The 16,543-nt window shown below is 36.9% G+C and overlaps 1 protein-coding gene across 1 annotated transcript in view; it reads left to right on the forward strand.

The window, feature by feature from the left end:
- Nucleotides 1-16,543, forward strand: part of TBC1D22A (TBC1 domain family member 22A) — a 146,592-nt gene that overhangs the window by 48,675 nt on the left and 81,374 nt on the right. The window contains exons 9-10 of the mRNA XM_085041493.1: nucleotides 1,108-1,217; nucleotides 14,890-14,965. Coding sequence (XP_084897619.1) covers nucleotides 1,108-1,217; nucleotides 14,890-14,965 — 186 coding nt within the window. The remainder of the gene's footprint in view (nucleotides 1-1,107; nucleotides 1,218-14,889; nucleotides 14,966-16,543) is intronic.

The following is a 16,543-nucleotide window of genomic DNA, read 5'->3' on the forward strand; positions in this document are numbered from 1 at the left end:
ATATAATGAAAAAAAATGATGCTCCAAGGCAGAAAATTTGCAAAGGGAACACATTGTTTAAGTATTTGTAATCTCATCCTTTCAGCAAATTCTTTCAGTTTAGTGGAGGAGGGCCTGAAAGCTTCATTCAAAGGGAACAAAGTTCAGTATTGGTTTGTGTTTTGTATAAATATGAGGAACCTCCCTCTCCTTGAGAATAAACCAGGGCTGGGACAGATGCTTCTTTGATACTCATTTTGATACAGTAAGACACTGTGAGCTGCTGCAAGAAGGAAGCTACAGCAGTTACTCAGAGCCTTCACAGGTCATGTTAAAGTCTCTTCTGGAGCTGTATGGGAACTTTGGGACTTAGGTGGCAGCACAGCATGTTCTGTTTCTTTTCAAAATGGATTAATTCAGATGACATGCCTTAAAAAGTCAATATAAAATTTTGGCTCATGTTGAAGTGTGAATTTCTTTAAACACACTTGTATGGAAGACTCAATTTCCATGAATTAGATGTAATTTGAATTCTGTGCTTTTCCATTGTGGAGTATCACAGAGTTTTTTGGGAGGTGGGAATAATCTGTTTTCTTATGTCTGATTTCTTTCTACTCCCAAATGCTTGCCTGAAAAACAAATCCTCCTTGAAAAGTTGTAGTTTGCTTTCTAAATAAATTTTAGTGGTTTTCTGAAAAGTATTTTTCAGGGCTTTTTCTTCAGTGAAGACTGGCAACATATTTGCAGATTCTGTGCATGATGCAAACACAGTCATCTTCTTAGTAATTGTACATATATAGCTTGAGGGCTCTCAAAGTGCTTCTGATCCTCTTTCAGGTGTGAAATGTTTAGAATAAAGTAATTTATTATATATTAATTCTGGTTAACCAGGCATGATTTGAGATTTTCACAGTCTGCAAGAAATTAAGTATTCATTAACATTTAAAGCCATTAGATGACACAGTTGAGCAATAAATGATTCATTTAGTTCCTGTTAAAGTAAATGTGCATTGAAGTTTCTGACTAGAAGATAAGTGGTGGCTGTCTTTGTTTTCAATTATTTTCCTCTTTCTTGCTTTATTTATTCTGTGCACTTCATTGACTTGTCTTTCTCTTTTCCTGAAACAGAAGAAGAAGAAGTGGAAAATTTTGATGTTTCAAGTCTGCCTGAAGAAGTGCTGCAGAACATAGAAGCTGACAGTTACTGGTGCATGAGCAAGTTGCTTGATGGCATTCAGGTAAATTGATTTTTCCTTTCTGTAAGTAGTGGAGTTAAGTGACTAATGTCATGGCTTTGAACTACTTTAAGGGTGAAAAAGGGTACATCTATGAAAAACAGGGGAGAAGTTGATTTTCCCATTGGAGAAATCTGCTGCTAGTTTGGCATAGAAAGGAAAGAAAGGAAAAGGGAAAAAAAATTGTGCAACTTCTCTTTATCAAAATGCCTTTGTTTCATTGTAGTATGATGTTCTAGAGCAGAATGGAAATCTCCAGTTGCAGAGGCATGTTTTGCACCTCTGTCACCGAGCATGAAGAATGGTTGCTCAGGATCTCACTGAGGTGGCATATTTATTAATTTTTAAATTGTTAATATAGCAACCTACAAGTGATTGCTGTCTTAATAGTTCCTGAAATTATCTTCATATTTTTAAAGTACCAATTTAAAACTTGATACTTACGCTACTTCACTGAGCATTTGAATTTTTTCTATGTGGAAAAGCTATAAATGAATGCACAATTTTCTGTTACATGCAGCAAGTTGCAGTCTAATAATGGTAGATTCTTTTGTAAATGTTCATGGGCATATAAATTTATGAAGATTAAAAGTATCTACAACATTCTTCCCTATGACTTATGTTTTAATGTGAATGTTTCATTGGCTAAGGCACATTGGAAATTGAAACTTGTAACAGAGCTCATTTCTGACAAAGTTGTTACAAAATTGAGTCAACAATAGAAGGCTTTAACTTCTTTGAAGGTGGTGTAAGTGTATTTCTCCTGGTTAAAGGTCAAATAGCTCAATGTTTTGGGTAGCATTTTGAAATGCATAGTCATTTTCTCGTGTCAATTCCTGTAACAAATGCTGGTTTGCTTATTTCAATCTCTCAGAACTCCTAAATTTTAAAGTACTTGACCACATAGCAAAAATATGTGAAAAGTTATAAAGACTAAGAACTTGAAATCTACTGGAAGGGACGAAAGCCAGGTAAAGAAATGCAAACCCTCCAACTGTTTTACCTGCTTCTGGAACATCATTGTCACTGGACTGCTGCTCTATTCTTTTTCTAGGAAAGGAAGTTCACAGATTAGATAATTTCTCCTTAAAATTCTGTTTTCGTACAAAACCATCAGGCACTGATAAGCAAAATATGGAAACTAATTGCAATGGACTTAAACTGTGTTGATGAAAATTTAAGCTGTTACATAAATGGAATGGTGTTGGATGTATTCAAGGATGCACTCATCTATCAATAGCACACTTGAAAGATTATGCTAGTGGTGTGACTAATGATGTTACTGTTAATTCAGTGCAACTGCAATGCTGCTGAAAGAAATGGGCATCTTGTTTTTCTCCCATTCTCCTGTTTAGTTTCCTTTCTGTGATGATACCACTTTGCTTAAAAGATAAAATAGTCATGTAGCTGCAGGTTGAGTTGGTTGGAAGAACTAAAACTGCAGAAAAGGACTTGTGATTCTGGTGGACATGACTGGCAATGTGCACTTGCAGCCCAGAAAGCCAGTTGTGTCCTGGGCTGCATACAAAGCAGGTGGGCAGCAAGGCGAGGGAGGGGATTCTGCCCCTCTGCTCTGTTCTCGTGAGACCCACCTGGAGTGTTGCAGCCATTGCAGGGATCCCCAGCACAAGACAGACATGGACTTGTTGGAGTGGGTCCAGAGGAGGGCCATGAAGATGATCAGAGAGCTGGAGGATCTCTCCTATGAGGAAGGGCTGAGATGATTGGCAGTGTTCAGTTTGGAGAAGAGAAGGCTCTGGGGAGAGGTTACTACAATCATTCAGTGCTTAAAGGGGGCTTTTAAGAAAGCTGGAGAGATACTTTTTGCCAGGGCCTGTAGTGATAAAAGAAGGCGCAACATTTCAAACTGAGAGTAGATTTAGACTGGACATAAGGACATTTTCTACGATGAGGGAGCTCAAAGAAGTTGTGGATGTCCCTTCCTAGAGGTATTCAAGGTCAGGTCTGATGTGGCTTTAAACAGCCTGATCCAGCTGAAGCTGTCCCTGCCTATGGCAGGAGGTTTGGACTAGATGAACTTTAAAGATTCCCATTGGGTTCACTGTGTGATGCTATGGTTCTAGCTGACTTGCATTGTGGATGCACAATCATTTTTCTCTGAAAATATGGAATAAGAGACTCCTGTATGAGAGGATTTTGTCTGAGATGTCTGAATAAACTGTGCAGGGATTTTAGAGTAGAGGAATGTGACATGTGGTAATAACTGCAATCAAAGAATCTTTGCAGAATATTTCCATTAATTTGTTCATCAATATAAGCTTCCATTTGATGTTGCCCAACCAGTATTGGATAAGTTTAAAGAGTGCACTTTGGTAACAGTTAAGGTCATCCTGTGAAATTTTTGGCTAATATGAACTAGATACATTTTTTGTGTGTTTTGTCTTTTCAGTGCAGAAGAGTGTAATGGAAGAATGATTGTGTGATTGTATTTGTTACATACAATCCCTTTATTATTTTTAACAGAAAACTAATTTATTTTTCCAACCCATCCAGACTCTCTCATTTTCTTGATTCCAGAATTGTCAAAGGTGTTATTAAGACATATGCATTTCTTGCTCAAGTTTTACCACTCATAGTATGTATTATTTATCTCCATTCCTCACTTATATTACCTCCATCCGTTATGTATCTCATGTGACTCCATGTACCTTTTAATATAAGAATGCATCTTTGAACCACAGAGACCTGTGGAATAAAAAACAGGAGTTGGCATTGGGCAGCAGGACACTCACTTCCTGACATTCATACAGCTCTTAGCCAATAGAAGAAATAAAAACTTGTTCAAATAATCTGTTGCTTTAGCAGATTTCCTTGTGCTGTTTTTTTGTCATCTGAAGGTTTCTGTGAAAGTATGCTTTTGGCTCCAGCTAGAGAGTTTTGCAGAACTTTTCCAGTAGTTAGTGTTTGGTCTTGCATAATAGTTTAATCTATTTTTTGTTCTTAGGTTAGTTTGCATCTTAGTTCTCTATTGATGGTCTCTAAGTTTAGGCTTCTGAGTGACTGCATGTGTCATATCACAGTCTGATTAAAATTTTAAAAATCGATCTAACAGAAATACTAGAGCATTTTTTAAATATAAATTTATCTCTCTAAGATATCAGTTAATCCTGAAATCTGTAGCTGTCTTATAGCAGTCCATTTTGGATGATGATATGTGTAATGCTTTTCCTTTGCAGTGCTTCATGATTCTGTGCTCTAAATTTTCTTCTTTAGTTTTTGTCCAAGAAAGACTATGCCTCACTGAATTGCTTCCTATTTCAGAGAAACAGATGAGAGCTTCTAAGAGTATAGGATAGTTCTTCCCAAAGTAGGGCCAGCTCTGAGGTCAGATTGAGTTTCTCAAGGCTTTGTCCAGTTGGGTCTTGAACCCTCCAAGAATGGAAACTTCACAGTCTTCTGGGGGTTAACCTGTTCCAGTGCTTGCTTGTCTTTATGTTGAGGTTTCTCCCGAATAGCCAGATGGAGCATTTTTTGTTTGTTTATGCTGCTTGCCTCTTTTCTTCCTACTGTGCACCACTATTAAAAATGGAGGTCTGTCATCTTGAAAACATAGGTTTTATCAGGCTGCTATTAGGTGCTTCTGGAGCCTTGTTTTCTTCAGGCTGGGCAAGCCCAGGTTCCCCAGCCTCTCACAGAGTGTGTCCTTTGAACCTCTGAGCATCTTGGTGACTCTTTGCTCTTTCTTCAGTTTATTCACATTTTTCTTGTATCAGGGTCCCTAAAACTGGATGTGGAATTCTAGATGTGGTCTTGAAATACAATAAATTATTTTTAAACATTTGAAGGAAAATCTAGACAGTAAAGAGGATTGAACTCTGGAACTGTTTGGGCAGAGAGGTTGTAGAATCCTCCTCCTGGAAGTTCAAAACCTGAGTCCACATGGCTTTGAGCAGCTTGCTTCAGGTGACACGGCTTTGGACAGTGCTTGGACTTGGCCTCTAGAGATCCCTGCCGAGCTTTGTGTTTTCACAATGAGTGCTGAGTGGGGATAATCACTTCCCTCCATCTACCAGGCCAGGAGGCTGCTGGCTTTGCTGCCAGAGCTTACCAGTGACTCAGTCTAAGCTTTTGGTCTGCTGAGATTTCAGGTCCCTTTCCAAAGAACTGCTCGCCCGTAGCAATGTGGGGTTTTGAGATTCCATGTGCTCCTTTGTCCCTCTGCTTTGTATACCATTGGTTCATTTTGAAATATGCTCTGCTGTACCCTGAAATCTATTGGTGGGTTCCCTATGCCTGTCCTCCCTTCAGACTCCCCAGGACTGGCTCTAGGGGAGACAGTCCCTCCCCTTCCTTTCCCTTTATAAAGCAATGTCCGGATCAGCTCGAGGTCTTTGCATCTCAGGGCTGGCAGCCCTTATCCTGTCCCTGCCTTTCCTTCCCTCTTCTCCTCCCCTGCAACCCCCTCTTCCCTGTTACCCCAAATAAACCTCCCTGCCAGAACAGAGATGGAGTCCAGTTCTTTCTTAGTCTCACTATATTCCTGCTGAATTGACGTGGTTTGAAGACTCACGCCATGCCGCAGAACCTCAGGGGCCGCCTGCCCCAGATCCGGTGGGATAACAAGAACCAGGGACCCCGGACCGGGGGGGAGCCGGCTCGTGCAGCCCTCCCGGCCCGTGATACATCACTCTCCACCCTTTATTCTTGCAAGATGTGCTGATTTATGCTGATTTAAAAGAGCCTGCCTCTGAGGGTGTGTGTGGCCATATGCAAAATACATCTTCCATGTGTGTGATAAAGCTGGTTGTCTTTAGAACACTTCTAAGTAGATAATGCATGAGCATTTTTGCATTTTCATCTGTGGCTGCTCATATGGGAAAACTAGCATTATCCCATGAGTATTTTTTCCATTTAATTAAGTAGACATTCCTATATATCCAGTATAATTAACTTTTTTTTTTTATTACTAAATCGTCCTTTATAGCACTTTCCTCAATAGAGTCTCGTTAACATTCAAGTAAAAAGTTCACATTGATCTGTGCCACCTGAAAATGTAATGTTCATGTATAAAATAGAGTATAACTTTTCATTTTAAGTTCAAGTATACTGGTAATAAAATAACCATAGGGGAAATACGTGCATTGCATAATGATCTAACTAGATGAATTAAAAATAACACTAAAATATTATTATCATTATTTATCAGGGCCTGGTAATTTTTAGAATAAAAGGGAGATAATTCATATCCAGGGACTAGAGTATGCTGATGTACATATTAGCTATTTCTCTGGCTGATAAAATAGCAAGATCTATGACTTTAGAAGGGAATCCTCCAGAGTTCTGCCTCGCTCCTGAGTTAGGGAAAGTTGTTGCTAATGTATGCCTGAAGTCTGGATGGATGGATCGATAAAATGCTTCTTGGAAAGCCTTTCAGAGGTCTGCTGGATCCAATAAATACTGTGAACATACATTTCAAATGCTGAGAAGTACATGCAGAAATAACTCTTGCGAATACTTTTCACAGGACCTTCCTAAGGTTTATTTTAAACAAATCTAGGTCAAATATAGCTTTCTTTGTACCTTTTCCTTAAACTCTTGCAAGACAAATTTCTTGGTTAAGTCTGCAATTCATTTGTGTAGTTAGTTAAGGACTATGCTCAATTGCAGATCTGTTTTCTGTATGAGTTTGTTAGCCAAGATAGAAAGATAAAAGGAACATGTACTTTACAAGCCTCTGCATCTGTCTGTTACATGTCTCCTGTTATGGGAACCCTCTGTCTGCTGCATATGTGCTTTCATGTAGGGTCAGATTTCTGTATCAGGCTGCAGGGTCTGCCTGTGCAAATGCAGTGATAGATTATCTAGGATTTCTGGGCATGCATTGGCCTTGCACTTCTGGTAAGCTTGGCTAAAATGGAGAAAACAGTCTTTCATTCTGCCTTCCTCATCGGAACATGACATGACAAATATGCTGTGTTCAGGGAAAATGGGATATATGATATAACCATCTGAGAGGCAGTCTACAGAGTCTCCAATAACATTGTATGGCTGATACTGAAAGAGTACTTCAGTCATGCTCCAGCTTCTGTATAAACAGATCCTAATGCCAGTCAGAAATGGATGCTTTACAGATGTGGAAGCCCTGTCCAGGATGGTCCAGCAGTTATTTCTGTATGTTGCTCTTTTCAGTGTTTCAACTGCATATTTATGCTGTGTGTCTGTCCCTTCATCTGTGAGTTAGAACTTCTGTACAGCAATAACTGTTCAGTAATTTCCAGAAATCCAGATTGTTCATTATAAGCTAATGTCTTGTCCAGGTTGGATCCCAAGAATGATAAGACATGGTGTGTTTTTTTTCTTGAAGGTATGACTATTCCAAGGAAAAACAATGGTTTGTTTGATAAGAATTGTGCTCTAAAACTCTGAACATAAAAATATCAGCTGTTTGGAAAGTCAGAAACATTTAATGAGAAATGGGTTCTGCAATCACGGCAGCAGCTGTGCCCTTTCAGGGTTCTGGAATGGCTTTTCTTCTAATGAGAAATGGACAACTTCACAATTTTTAGTAATCACTTATCAAATTGTACTCCTAAATGGTATTTTTCTTACTTTATCTGCATGTCTTATATGAGACTCAAATCTTCTGGAACATAAGCCTGTCCACAAAAGCTGATCCTATCCAGGATCCTTTCTGTCTTTATGCTCAGATGTCTGATCTATGTCTCTTAAAAATCTGTTGGAGAAAATACTGTTTTCTGTTTTATGGCATTTTGAAGTTCTATTGAAGGACAAAAAAATTAAAAGAAGAGCAGGAGTTTAGAATTTTTTCTGCATTTTACATACTTTTCTCAGTTCAAGAAATTTGTAGTAGCTTGCTTGGTCACTGGAGGACTTATATTCCTCCCCATCAGAAGGGGGAATTTGAGAAGATTGAATGCATCAGTAGGGTACTGTTCATGGATGCCTAGTAAGAATTTCAGTAAATTGCTAAATTTGCTCTGTTTAATATATAACTGTGATTTCCTCCTAGAGAAATTTCCTCTAGAAATTAGTAACTCTAGTAATGGGTAAACAAGAAAGCCAATACTCAAAAGTGCTTTGATATTGTTTTGATATTGGGTGGAATAGAATAGAATAGATAAGACATTAGATTCTGAAAATTATTTCAAGGGGATTCAGGAGAGCCCAGACAATTAGCCATGTGCATTGGGGAAGTTTGGAGAATGTGTAAAATAAGCAGAATGAATGATTGAAAGATAAAAACCTGTATTATTTAATATTTTCTGTAGCTCCTGTAAAGCAGAACAAATCTGGCAGCTTCTGGAAGGAATCAGTGAGCCTGTGAACAACTATGGTTTAACTGTATTTTCCAAGTACATTTTGATAAAGTTCTTTTACCAGAAGTTCATAAAAAAGCTAAGCACCCATAGTAGAGGCATTGCCTGTTACCACATAGAGAGGAGAAGGGTTTATATAAGTAGTCCTTGGGAGAAAACATCAGTTTGCTACTTCTAAAACCTAAAACGAGCTTGTGCTCAGTATGCTGTATGCTGTTCTAATCCCATTTTGAAAAGATGGTTTGAAAGTTAAAAAAAAATTATAAGGGAACAAGATCAGTATGATCAAAGGTATGGAACAGTTTCTGGATGATGGATTATGTTCTCCAGCTTGGATGATTTGGCTAAGTGGAGAAATGTAATAGAAGTTCTTTAAATTATGAGCTGCATGAAGGAGATGAAGAGGGAGTAGATGCTTTCCATCTTAGCCAACGCAAGACCTAGACAGTATCTTGTAGTTCTGCTGAGTGATATTCGTAGGCAAAAAGAGTGGTTGAATAACTAAGCTGCTGGGCTGCTTGTTAAAGGATGAAAAGCATTTTACATGGGTTTAGAACCTGAACAATTTGAACTTTTGTTGATGAAAAATCTTTAAACAACTTAGTTATGAAGATACCACCCTGAGTTAGGGAAGTGTAAGTGCTGCAAACTGGAAACTGAAAGAATGCTACAAGTGCATCACTGCAGGTTTATTGTGCTCTTACCATTGCCTGCAGTCAGTCATTTGCTGCTGACGTCTCTTAAAAGGGAAAAGCCAAAGTGGTTTTTTGTTTGACCCAGTAGCCAGTTTTAAGTTTGTAACAATAGGCTTTGGTTGGTACCTCAAAAGAAGATTGAGTGCAGCTGTAGGATTTATCCTGAAGGCTGTAGTTTTTGTTAAGGACAGGTGTCTTTGGAAGCATTTAAAGAGCCCGTGTCTCTTTGGAAGCTAATAATGCAGTTTTCCAGCCTGTCACTGAGAGTAAAATTTTCAGGAAGACAACAAATCTATTCGTAATCGATAGAGGAAATATACTGTGCTGTCAATATGCTTCAGTGTAGAAGTATTTTATCCTCTACCTAAAATTTGCAGCATCAGCTTTTGGGATTGTACATGTTCAAATTTGTGATTTCTAGCTCTTATTTGAACTGTTTGAACCGTTGTCTGGCCTATGCTGTAATCAAAAAATATACCCTGAGCACTTCTGTCATTGCTACTTTAACGGTTTTTGTAATTTATAATACACCCACTTGTGTAAAACTGAAGTTTGATTATACAGACTGGTAGAAGGTTGGATCTTTGGTTCTGACACTATGGATATTATTCTAGCATGAGAATCAGTACCTACATTTTAGTAAGCTGTTGCTTTTCTTAATCCTGTTACGTAGGAATAAGTAAGATACCGTTTTGCATGCAAAACTTTTTGTGCTGCAATGCTTTGTGAATATTTATCCTACTACTTAGGAAATTTTGCATTTTCAAAAGTCAGGCTTAAGAATTACAAAGTTTGACAGATCTTCTAAAGGAAGTGTCTTGGAGTAATTATGGGACATGCTATGGACTGTGCTAACAGCATAGTTCAGCACACTTGTGTGTTTGTTCTAGTGCATGCACACTCTATCCTGAGCTGTATTCAGGAGTGAATCTACATTATAATCTCTATTTTTAAGAAACATTTTTGGTAAACTGTGCTTGCCACTGCTAATGTTAATATACATGGTGGCTATCATTATCTAGTGTCATGCTTCCCTCCCTCATGCCTCTACCTTTTTGCATAGCATTGAGAGCAAGGTGAACCAAGTTTTTTTAATAGGAGTTTGCTTAGAGAGTTCAAAAATATATGAATTAAATACTTAAATGAGTAAAAAAAAAATTCAGGCAATCTCTTTCTGACATAATAAGGGTAAGAAAACCTTTTTCTTTCAATTGTCATTTGTTCATGCAATACTATACTTGAACATATTAAATTGATGCATAGGAATTCTGAAATATACATCAGTAGCAAAAATAGACATCCAAGTCTATATGTCTGTGTGATGTATACAGATTACTTAATGTATCCTGTATATTTAAAAGCTCTGATCTGATTGATAAAACCTTGTTAAAATGAGCAAACAACCCATAAAGACTGTGTCAAAACTTTCCATTTGCTTCCATAAATGTTTCTGATATTTTCTTCAGTAAGTTGTTGGTGAGCAGTGTGTATGACCTGAAAACATGAGAAGCACTGTGCCTACGCCTCTGCTTGGCTGCAGTCATTATGTCATATTATTGATGGTGTTTTTCCTTTTAGTTTGGCTGGCTCTGTTTCATGATGACATGAAAGATTGTTTTCCTTTCCTCTTCAGCTTTCTGCTGCTCCTCTTAAAATTATCCCATCATCACCTATTTAAAGAAAAAGATGGGGTATTTTCTTCATGTAGTGCCTGTGAAGTCTCTCTCCCTCTCTCTGCGAGGACAGTCCCAGTTAAATTTATGTGCATTTTTTCAAGCTTCTTCCACTTAGAACTTCTGTACCCTTAAAAAACAGTAAGGAAAAAATTAATACTTTTTTAAATGTTTAGTGAAGTGTATAATTTTAGTATTTTATTTTATGTTATAACAACTAGGTTTTGAGAAACCCAGACCTACTTGTAGTTTCAGGGAAGTAGGGTGGTTATACCAGCTTCTACAGAATAAGTACAGACTGATAACACAAAGATTTAAAGCTGAAGCAAGTTCTGATCTCTTGTGACATTATAAAGTCTTAACCTTCTGTATTGTAAGGTGAAACTAATTACGTGTCAGTCTGAACTAGATATTATAACCATTCAGCTGTGAAGTAGTTAGTATAGTTCACTGGAAGTGTGTTGGAAGCTATCTGAGCAGAATGCCATGGAATTTAGATATTGCACACCAGGGCATGAATTTTTATGTTTGTTATGCATTCTGTTGTGTACTCATACATACTTTGTCATATATGAATGCTTGCTGGAAAGTGTCAAGAACAGTGTTTAGAAATAACACATTTTATATGAGCTCATTGCTACAGATCTGTTGAGCCAAGACAATCCTTTCCTCAGTTACTTACAACTATTTCACTTTGTCTTTTGCTCAGTATTGATGGTCAAAGTTTCAAATGAGGAAAAATAACAAAAATTTTCAGGATGAGAGATGAAATATTTTTTGAGGACCCAGAACTGTGAGGGGGAATAGATAGGAGAGTTGACTACTGGACTTTTAATTTTTTCTGTCATGGTTAGCAGAAAACTTGCATTGGGCTTACATGCCAAGGTTTTCAAAGCAGGAGACCTGCAATAGGGTCTTCTGTGAAACAAGGGCCTGTGTCACACAGAGCCAGTTCAGCCACCTCCCAGATGGACCAAAGCTGAGCCCATTGGTGATGCTGGTTGTTGCCTCTGTGGCAATGTATTTAAGAAAGAGTAAAAAACACTGTGCAGCACTGAGAGAGGAATGAGAAAATACGGAAGAAATGCCCTGCAGACACCAAGGTCAGTGAAGAAAGGGGCTGGAGGTGCTCCAGGCACGGGAGCAGAGGTTCCCCTGCAGCCTGTGGTGCAGCCCATGCTGAGGCAGCTGTGCCCCAGCAGCCCGTGGAGGTCCATGGTGGAGCAGTGACCCACCTGCAGCCCCCGTGGAGGACCTCACTCTGTAGGTGGAGATGCCTTGAAGGAAGGTGCAGCCTGTGCAGAGGAGCCCACCAGGAGGAGACTGTCTGGCAGGCTGAATGGCTCATGTGGAGGAGCAGAGATGAAGTGTTATGAACTGAGCACAATCCCTGTTCACCATTCCCCTTTCCTTCTTGGTGGGGAGGAGGTGGAAGAGTTGGGAGAGAAGTTGAGTCAGTTTTTAAAGCTGGTCTCACCAATTAAATTGAACTACAGAGGAATTAAAATCTTGGCCACTGTACTTTGATGTTGCCTCAAGCAATAATTCATTAATTTTGGGAGTTTGGCATGTATTTTCTTTAACTGTTTTACTGGCCTTTTCCTCCACCTATAAGCACAAAAGGAGCAAGAATGGTGGGTAACAGAATACCTTTACAAAGTCCTTCTCATAATTTCACAAACTCCACAAAGTCAACTACAAGTGTAATAGGAGGGGATATGTGCAACACAGTTTAATTAGAAGAGAGGACTGGGGGAGCCAATAAATATCTTTCCACTTAGGTGTGTCAGCACAAATAGAAGAGTGACCCCCAGCTGTGTTCATTTGTTACTGAAATAATGAACAGAAAAATAAATAGGCAAAAGATCAAATGTAGTGAAAGCAAATTTGCCTATTTTCGAATCAAGATGGCAGTTTTGGGTTGCATTTCCAGGTATGTATGGAGTAAATTAGGCTTTGAGAAAGAAAGTTGTTTCAGATTCATAGATCACAGTCGGGAGTTGCATTGCCTGGGGATGTTAAAGCACTAGTGTTTTAACTCTGTGTTGACTTTCAGTGTTAAATACAGGAACATTCTTTTACAGAGGATCTGTTGCAGAGGAAATAATTAAATTCCATGTTGCTGTACTTTGAGTGCAGTACTACTAGAACCACCAGTTTAAACACTTTATTTAAATAAATAAATAGAACAATATATAAACATTTTGTGGGGAAAAAAAAGTCAATACAGTTTTTGTTGTTAGAGTAGATTCTATGAAGAGAGTAATTATGATTTCCTGAAGATGCTCTGTCCTGGCTATTGTCCATGACTAATACTGGCATGTGCCAGTGCATGGGATAGTTTTTTTCTCCCTGAAATGAGATTATAATAGATCTGAATTCTGTGTGAGTCTTTCAGTTTTGGTGCTTTATTGCACTGCAATGGATGCTTATGCTCTTTATGAGAAATAGTGTCAACAAGGTGAAATTGTTGCCCATTTTACTTGGTGTTTCCTGTGGAAAATTTAAAAATTCAGAGAATTATTCTTGCTCCCTCATTCATACTGTTTTGGTTTATGCATTGAGCGCTAATATTAATTGCTGTGGAAGGGCTACTGCTAGAGCACTAGAAAACTTTGCTATAATTTTTAAAGTAGCTACTACTGTGGTCAGTTACAAGTGATCAGAGCACACGGGAGACTTTTTGATACTGTATATTACTTGTTGGCTGATGTACTGTAACTTACAGAATTTTACCTTGTGAACTTTTAGGCTTCACGCTTTATAGCAGTTTTACAGAATTTGAAGATGTAATTGCAATTCAGTTTCATAAGTCAAATAAAATCTAAAAACCCTCCATGTAAATATAGTCAAGAGAGTCAATAAGACTTTTTTGTTTTTTAATAGAAAAACATATCAGGATACAGAAGAATAAACTGATAATAATATCTTTTACTCTAAGACAAAGTTAAAATTTGAAATAAAGTCAAGAAAAATTAATATTTCAGTGTAAATGAAAACTTTTTTAGGAATTTTTGGGATAGTTACTCAACCCTTGAATTGGTAAAGGAATTGCTCAAACAATAGCAGTTGAGGCAAAAAAACCTTTACCCTGATTTTCTGTGTATGTAGTAGCTACTCACAAAAAAATCTACATAACAACTTTTTAAAAGATATGTATGTGTAATTTTCTTTTCTTGAATCTCTCAAGTGCCTTAGGAAGATGACTGTAACAAAATGAGTTGAATGGAGGGATTGCCAATTTAATATTCAGAAACATTGCTGAATATTTAAATAATGTCATTATTTAAAAAGTTTGATCACTTTGGGTTTCAAGCGGAGATATCTTTCTTGCTCTCATTATTTCAAACTCAAGTCTATATTATAGAGCTGCAATCCACAAATTAAAAATCCATTTAGACTTAATCCATTCAAACAAATGTATGCAAATATAATGCCCTTTTAGCTGCATAGCTTGTGTTTTAGATTTTGATTCATAATATTAACTGTAATTTTGGGTTCAGAACAGTTATGAGTACATAAAAACAGACTTTTGATTTCTTATGCTGCTTGAAGTTATTATTCTGCACTTCTAAAGATCAAATTCTTTCCCTGTCTCTGATTATAGGCTAAGATTTCATATTTCCTACATTATTTGTAGAATTTGTAAATCTATGAGAAAAAAATCACCTTGAAAATCTCTAGCATGGTCCATTTTGACATGTAAAATGAAAGCCTTTTAAAGCTACTTGGATTTCTGCAATAAAGTAACTTCACTGGATTAGCAAAAAGAGAGCAATTGGTGCAGGAAGAACTATACAGAATATCCTGTTAGAGGTGAGGACTCACAGCACTGCACAGTGTGATGATTTACTATTTTACCATAGAAACAGACCTAGGAAATGTGGACACGAAACAGAAACACCATAAGAAAACAGAGAAAAATACATGGATTTAGATAAGTAATTGAAAGAAAAGAAACCTTTTTTCCTTTTCTGCAACTAATACTTGTATGTGGTCTCCCCTTTAGGATAACTACACATTTGCACAGCCAGGAATTCAGAAGAAAGTGAAGATGTTGGAGGAACTTGTTAGTCGGATTGATGGTAAGTCTCAAGGCTAAACTAATTTCTAACTGATATTTCATTGAAAGTGTTTAGTTAAAATGTTCTCAAGAAGACAAGCCAACATCACTGCAGTCACCTGCAATGGTGGGGTAATATTGCGTTTCTCAGGTGAGGTGTCATCATTAGTTTGTGGCACACTGGCCTTTGCAGATCACTGTCATGTATCTTTTAAAAGAAAGCCACTAGAGCGTGAGCCTCTTTCATTACTTTTTATTAAGGCAATATAATCAAAATTCAATGGCAATTTCTTTGCAGCAGAGTAATGACCACATACAAAAGGCAGCCAGTATTCATTCCACATTAAGCCTCAATGGTTGTTGTAATTCGGGCAAGTCACAGTGGTTGTTTATGGTTGTCCTTTGGCACTATGTTTTGTGCCTTTGTGCATCATTTTGCTATCTGGAATGCCTGCATAATTTCTCAGTGGAATCCAATTAATTATGAACTCTGGAAATAACATCTTTAATTTTATAGATAAATTACTGTATGTGCAGGGGTAATTTTAGATTATGCTTTCATGTTTTAGCAGTGCACTTTGAAATATTTTCTACCTTCATCCCTAAAATAATTCCTTTCATGAAATGCTGACTGTTATATAGCTAGAACAGAGTTTAATTAAATGAAATGCAAGAGATAATGCTTGCCCATTCTAAACATACTCTCTTGATAGTTTGTTAAATTAATGAACAGAGTATTAACAAAATGTTGCCAAGCAGAACCAGGCATATATTTGCAACACTAGTCTGTCAGTGATGACTTAGAAAAAATATTTCTTGTGTAGCTTAATATTTGATAATCTTCTTGGAAACATTAATTCCCTCTTTTTGTTACATATACTGTGAAGTTTTTTTTGTGCCAGTGCTTGCCTTAGGAGATTTTGCCTGCTTGTATGTACATCCTGAATATTTATTAATGGTCTTTGTGCTTTTCTAGGATATTAAAGTATTTTTAATGATCAAAAACTAAAGGCAGGAAAACAATGGTTGTGTAATATTACGCTATAAACTTAAATGTATGTAAAAATTCTTGTTGTAGATATATATTTTTTAAAATGCAAGTAAATATGAAAAATACAAGGACATATTTTTATATATTGGGTAACTAAATATTTGTATTAAAATAAAATTAAATCAGTGTATTTTATTACTTCAAAAATAATCTAACTTCTTGTAATGTGACTTTTTATATGTAATTCTAGTCTTGAGTCAATATTGGTGTTTACATTTCAGAAGAAATGATTATATTTTAAATGAAGTGTATAATTAAAATTCCTATAAATAGGCTTCCTTAACTTGGTCAATGAACATTTATGTAATGAAATTGTTTAACCAAGTTTTTAAAACTAAAAATAGCATTCTGATAGTCAACTTTATTGTTTGATTTAATAAAAATATTAAGTATAATACAATGCTATTGTTTAGTTTAAGGAAAAAAGAAATGCTGAAGTTTTATTTGTACCTTTAGTGCTTTAGGGATATAGTTAAATAATTTCTCTCAATTATTAGGTTTAGGAAGCATTATTTTTAAAGCTTCATTATAAAAAAATGAGTCAGTCGT

This window comes from Lichenostomus cassidix, chromosome 1Aa, assembly GCF_008360975.1.
Source record: "Lichenostomus cassidix isolate B80296 chromosome 1Aa, HeHo_3.0, whole genome shotgun sequence".
Classification (NCBI taxonomy): domain Eukaryota; kingdom Metazoa; phylum Chordata; class Aves; order Passeriformes; family Meliphagidae; genus Lichenostomus; species Lichenostomus cassidix.